General features: G+C 54.0%; 1 protein-coding gene across 1 annotated transcript; it reads right to left on the bottom strand.

Moving 5' to 3' along the window:
* Positions 1 to 472: 472 nt before the first annotated feature.
* LOC127138019 (uncharacterized) lies at positions 473 to 6,073 on the bottom strand. The gene is made up of 2 exons (XM_051064426.1): positions 1,614 to 6,073; positions 473 to 974 (listed from the first exon to the last, which is right to left on the bottom strand). Exons 1-2 carry the CDS (start codon positions 6,071 to 6,073, stop codon positions 473 to 475), a joined length of 4,962 nt encoding a protein of 1,653 aa, XP_050920383.1.
* Between the last annotated feature and the right edge of the window lie 332 nt (positions 6,074 to 6,405).

Here is a 6,405-nt window from a genome sequence, read left to right as displayed (position 1 = left end):
TTTCTTATCATGGCCTGCGTGCCTTATGTATTTTGGCCTTCGGGCGTTGTAATATGGCCTTCGGGCGTACTTGGCTTCGGCCGCTTTTATCGTTTCTAATGTATGAATATTTTCGTTACCGTTCATTGTGCTCGTTTGTGTTTGATACTTGTTTGCATGAATTCGTACTCTGCTCGACTTTGTTAATCTCCTCGGTTTAGGGAACCGACGAAGTGTCGGGCTTTGTGCCCGTGGGTATCGAAGCCCGGGTCCGTTGTTCGAACCCTGGTCCCGAGGCTTGGGTCCTCCCATCGCGAGCTGGGTGCCCTGCCAGTCTTGGTACTTCGACGTTGGGTCTTGGTCAAGATCCCAACCGTCGGGGAGGGTTGTGTTTGTTATGTGACCCCGGATCGTTCCCGGGTCTCGTGGTTCCTCCCTGGGGTTTTGGGGACGAAGAGCGTGGCCGTACCTGCCACGTCTCCCCGTGGCGTACTTAGCTGTAATATTGTCTAAGTTTTTCTGCGTTCCATGGTCGAGCGAGTTGTTCTCCTTGTAGGTTTTCTAGGTAATAGGCCCCGTTGCTCGTTTTGTCGCGGACGCGGTAAGGGCCTTCCCAGTTGGCCGCCAGTTTGCCCTCTCTCGGGTTTTTCTGGTTTCTTCTGAGGACCAGGGTGCCGACCTGGAACTCTCTTTTTATGACTTTCGCGTCATGGCGTAGTGCTATTTTTTGTTTGAGGGTTGTTTCCCGGAGAGCTGCTTCGGAACGTATCTCATCGACTAGGTCGAGCTCGGCTCTAAGGGTCTCATCGTTCATTTCCTCGTCTAGGGGCTCCTCCGTCCTCCTCGTTGGCGTCCGTATCTCCACCGGGATGACTGCCTCGGTGCCGTAAGTTAGTCGGAACGGGGTTTCCCCGGTGGTAGAATGTGGTGTCGTGCGGTAGGCCCATAGGACGCTATGTAGCTCCTCGACCCATGCCCTCTTTGCCTCGCCGAGTCTGCGTTTGAGGCCACGTAAGATTACCCTGTTGGCCGCCTCTGCCTGCCCGTTCGTCTGCGGATGCTCGACAGACGTGAAATGTTGTGTGGTGCCCAGGCTGGCGATGAAGTCCTGGAATCCTCCGTCCGTGAATTGTGTCCCGTTGTCTGTGACAAGTGCCTGGGGTATACCGAACCGAGCGAGGATGTTGCGTTTGAAGAACCGGAGAATGTTCTGCGCGGTTATTTTAGCCAGTGCCTCCGCCTCGATCCATTTGGTGAAGTAATCCACCCCGACGATGAGGTATTTATTCTGATATGATCCGGTGACGAAGGGCCCGAGGATGTCCATGCCCCACCACGCGAAGGGCCATGGGGAAGACAGCGATTTGAGGTCGTTCGGGGGTGCGAGGTGCATGTCGGCATGTCGTTGGCATTTGTCACATCTTTTGACGTGCTCTTTCGAATCGTTTTGCATGGTCGGCCAGTAGTAGCCTGCTCGAAGGGCTTTTCGTGCGAGCGATCGTCCGCCGAGGTGTTGAGCGTTAATTCCCCGGTGTATCTCTCCAAGTATGTCGGGGACTTTCTCTTCCTCGACGCATTTGAGTAGTGGGATGGAGAATCCTCTCCGGTAGAGTTTGCCTTCGAGGAGTACGTACGAGCATGCGCGTCGTTTGACAGTGGTCGCCTCTTTCGGGTCAGCCGGGAGTTCGTCTCGTGTGAGGTAATTGTAGATGGGTGTCATCCAACAGTGGGCATCTCCAATAGCGTTGACCTCGAGTGGAGGCGGTAGTTTGTTGATGCTGGGCCGAGGGAGGATTTCTTGGATTACTGATTTATTCCCACCCTTTTTCCTCGTGCTGGCTAGTTTGGAGAGAACGTCTGCCCGTGTGTTGTGCTCGCGGGGTATGTGTTGAACTTCCCATTTTTCAAATCTATCAAGTTTTTCTTTGACGAGGGACAAGTACTCGAGGAGGTTGTCGTTCTTGGTTTGGTATTCTCCTCGCACTTGTGAGGCCACGAGCTGGGAGTCGGTGGATATTTTTACCTCTTTTGCTCCTAGGTCCTCGGCTAACCTCAGGCCTGCGAGGAAGGCTTCGTATTCGGCTTGGTTGTTTGATGTTGGGAACGCTAGCGCTAATGATACCTCTATCAGGATCCCTTCTTCATTTTCGAGGATGATCCCGGCCCCGCTGCCTGATGTGCTAGAGGCGCCATCGACGAAGATCGTCCATTTGTGGGCGCTTTCTGCTGGAGTCGGGCAGTGGGTCATCTCCGCGACGAAGTCGGCCAGTGCCTGAGCTTTCAAGGCTTTTCTATTTTCGTATTGTATGTCGAATTCGGAGAGTTCTAGTGACCACTTGAGCATCCTCCCGGCCATATCCGGGCGCCCGAGCAGCTGTTTGATTGGCTGGTCGGTCCTCACCTTTATCGTGTGTGCGAGGAAGTAATATCGTAGTCTCCTTGCCGTGTTGATGAGGGCCAGGGCGACCTTTTCGATTTGCTGATATCGGAGCTCGGGACCTTGGAGTGCTTTACTCGTAAAATAGATGGGTTTTTGTCCTTCGTCGGTTTCTCTTATTAGAACGGCGCTGACGGCCTCGGTTGCCACGGATAGGTATAAGTATAGGGTTTCCTTTTCTGATGGCCGTGATAAGACCGGGGGTTGGGACAGAACCTTCTTTAGATGGAGTAGCGCTTGCTCGCATTCATCGGTCCAGTCGAAGGTAGCCTCTTTGCGAAGGAGTCTGAAGAACGGCAACGCGTGCTGGGCGGACTTGGCGATGAAACGGGAGAGTGAGGCGAGCACTCCATTGAGTGACTGGATCGATTTTTTGGTTTTCGGGGTCGGAAACTCCGAGAATGCCCGGCATTTGTCGGGGTTGGCCTCGATCCCTCTTTCGGTGAGATAGAAACCGAGGAACTTGCCTGCCCGGACTCCGAACGTGCATTTCTCGGGGTTGAACCTCATTTTACACTGTCTCGCCTGCTCGAATACCTTCGTAAGGTGTCGAGCATGGGTTATCTCCTCGTGTGATTTGACGATCATGTCGTCCATGTATACTTCGAGCATGTCCCCTATTTCGTCCTTGAAGACTTTGTTCATCATGCGTTGGTATGTAGCGCCAGCGTTCTTGAGCCCAAACGGCATCACGTTGTAATAGTAATTGCCCGTTGGGGTCATGAACGCTGTGTGTTTCTTGTCTGCGGGCGACATAGGGATCTGGTTGTATCCACTATATGCGTCCATGAAGGACAAGAGTTTAAAACCTGCAGAGTTGTCAACGAGCGAGTCTATATTAGGGAGGGGGAAAGCATCTTTCGGGCAAGCCCTATTAAGATCAGTATAATCAACACACATACGCCATTTTCCATTATTTTTCTTAACGAGGACTACATTAGAGAGCCAGGTTGTGTACTGGGCTTCAGAAATAAAATTTGCCTCTAAGAGGTCTTTTACAGCTCGCTCGGCAGCCTCTGCCTTTTCGGGCGATTGCTTGCGTCTACGCTGTGCTATGGGCTTGGCTGCCCGGTCTACAGCTAGCTTATGACACGCGATCTCGGGGTCCAACCCGGGCATTTCTGCGGCATTCCACGCGAAGAGGTCGGAGTTCTCTTTGAGGCATGCTACTAGCTCTTCTCTTGTTTCCTCGGGTAGTCCCTTACCTATCTTCACCGTCCTTTCCGGATCGTCCCCAAGAGGAATGAGTTCGAACTCCCCGTCGGGGATTGGTCGGACCGGGTGTTCGAGAGAGCGTTCCTTGGGGAACCTCCCCTCTTCGGTCTCGTCCAGCCCGATGCGACAGTCGAGGTCGATGGCGTTGACTCCTCGGGCAGGATCCTCGGTCTTGAGTTTTTTGTTGTTGCAGTTGCTCTTCGTGCTGACTACGGCCTGTCCTTTTACTGCGGCGTCGTAGCATCGTCGGGCTGCTTCGATGTCACCATGGATGGTGACCACACGTCCCAATTTGGTGTAGTATTTCATCTTCAGGTGGACGGTGGATGGGACCGCAGTGAGTTCGGCCAGTGTCGGGCGTCCAAAGATGCAATTGTAGAGAGACGGACAGTCTACGACCAGGAATTGGATTTTGACTTCCCTGGCCGTTTCTTGTTCGCCGAAGGTGACGAGGAGCTCAACATATCCCCACGGTCTGGTTGTTGCTCCGTTGAATCCTTGGAGATCTGATCCGACGTAGGGGGCTAAGTTGGTCTTGTCTAGCTTCAGAGTCTTGAAGAGGTGGACGTACATGATATCCACTGAGCTGCCTTCGTCGACCAGGATGCGTCGTACGTCGAATCGGGCCATCTTTGCTCTTATCAATAGTGGGATGGCCGAGTTCGGGGATCCGCCCGGGAGTTCCTCCAGGAAGAAGGATATTGGGTTGGATTTTCCCCGGTATTTCGTCAATGTCGCTTTCTGCTCGGGGGCAGTCAGTAGGAGTTCGTCGAACTTACGTTTGACGGAGAGGGCCGCGGATTCCCCGTTAGTTCCTCCTCCTGATATCACCAGTGTGGTAGGGAAGTCTTCCCAGGGGCTGAGTGCAGTGATCTTGCCCTCGGGTAATGGTTCGGGGAGGAAGAAATCTTCCGGTCGTGACACGCAGAGGGCCACTTGATAGGGAGAGTTGTCAGGGGGTGTGTTTTCCCGGGGTCTCTTCTTCTCTGGCTCGTCGTGTCTGGGAGCTTCGTTCTTCCTCGTGTACTGCTTCAGGTGCCCTTCTTGGATTAAAATTTCAATCGCATCTTTCAGGTGGACGCAGTCTTCGGTCACGTGCCCGTGACTTCTGTGGAACCGGCAGTACTTTGATTTGTCGGTGTGGGGCTTTGGTGCAGACGGTTTTGGGAACCTGACCCTGCCCTGCTTAAATTCAGAGTTGATACATTCTGCGAGGATACGCTCTCGAGGAGCTGTCAGTAAGGTGTACTCGCTATATCTGCCCGCGGGGCCTCTTCCTTCCCGGAGCTCGCGAGGTCTTTCTTCTCTTCGTTTGTCTCCGTTGCGACGGGAAATGCTCGTGTCCTCGCGTTTTGAGTGCTCGGTCTCCCCAGCGTTACGTCCGCTGCGGGCATTGTGTGCCACCTGCTTTTCCTCGTATCTGATGTAGGCCTGGGCTTTATGCAGGAGCTCGTTTAAGGTGCGGGGAGGCTCGATCCCTACGGCTCTGCTAAGTTCACTGCCGGGTAAGAGACCTCTCTCGAGGAGATACTTCTTCATATGCTCGGTGGTATCTACCTCGACAGCTTCCTGGTTGAATCGCTCGATGTATGAGCGCAGTGTTTCATTCTTCTTCTGCACTATGGCTTCAAGGGTCGCCTCAGTCTTGGGGTGACGACGGGAAGCTGTAAAGTGCCGGGTGAACATGGACCTCATGACTCTCCATGACGTAATGGACTCAGGGGCCAAGCTTTTGTACCAGGCCATGGCCCCTTTCCTGAGGGTCGTTGAGAACAGTCGGCATTTGAGGTGCCCGGTTATATCGTTGCGGTAGTCGAGCATCGCGTTGACGTTGTCGACGTGATCGTCGGGATCTGTAGTCCCGTCGTACACAGCTAGGTTTGGCGGTTTCTCCATGCCTTTGGGGAGCGGGGCCTCCATTATTGCCCGAGATAGGGGGCAATGCAAATCTTCCTCGTCGCTCCTTAAGGGAGACAGTTCGTTGTTGTCGGGGCTGTGCCCGCGCCTTGGTGATGTTCTCGCTCGACCACCGTCACGACGGGCGCGTGCCCTGCTGGCGTAGGGTTCGGGAGAGCGACGTCCTCGCTTCTTCGTTGGCTCCGAACGTTGTTGTATCCTACTCACCGGCTGGGGCCGGGCTTCTTGTCGTTCGGCTTCGAGGGCCATGATTCGTTCGTGCTGCTGGTGGAGCATAGAACCGGCTTGATTGAGGGCATTCACCATGGCAATCATTACGGCGTCTCCTTCAACGGGAACGGGAATGGGATGAAATGTCTCTGCCCCTAAATTGTGGGCGTGAGAGGCATCTCCGTTGTTTTGGGGCTCTGGAGACGGGGTGGATGGATGACCGTCCCGAACGTCCGCTTCATGGGATGGCGGGCCGTCGTCCATATTGTAGTTGACGAGGGGACGGCTGTGATCGCTATGTTGTTCTCCGGCCATGTTGGAAGGACAGAAACAAATGAGCTTTTGATCCTCGTTTGATGAAGATGGGGATAGCTAATTCCCACAGACGGCGCCACTGATCTCACCTGATCAGGAGGGCCTTCCAAGGTCTTGGTGAATGGGCCGGAGAATGAAATGAGAGGGGGGTGTACCTGCAAGGTGCTCCAACGCTTAAGTCAGAAAAGGTACAGAATGAGATTATCAGAGTGTGAGTTAGAATACCTGCCCCTTTGCCATGAAAGGGGTATTTATATTGAGCCCCCAGCGCTGGGCCAAGGCTCCTAATGGGCTGGATTAGCTAGGCCCAAGGAGGAGCTGCCAGGGGACGC

The sequence above is a fragment of the Lathyrus oleraceus genome, chromosome 4, assembly GCF_024323335.1.
Source record: "Lathyrus oleraceus cultivar Zhongwan6 chromosome 4, CAAS_Psat_ZW6_1.0, whole genome shotgun sequence".
Taxonomy (NCBI): domain Eukaryota; kingdom Viridiplantae; phylum Streptophyta; class Magnoliopsida; order Fabales; family Fabaceae; genus Lathyrus; species Lathyrus oleraceus.
This window is presented reverse-complemented; position numbering and strand designations above follow the sequence as displayed.

What these genes read in the sequence shown, in the direction of transcription:
- LOC127138019 (XM_051064426.1), bottom strand. Translation starts at nt 6,073, where the DNA reads ATGGCCGGAGAACAACATAGCGATCACAGCCGTCCCCTCGTCAACTAC. An exon ending in GTCAAACGACGCGCATGCTC is followed by an intron (nt 975 to 1,613) that starts GTACGTACTCCT and finishes CCTCAAACGCAG; the next exon opens with ACTCGGCGAGGCAAAGAGGG.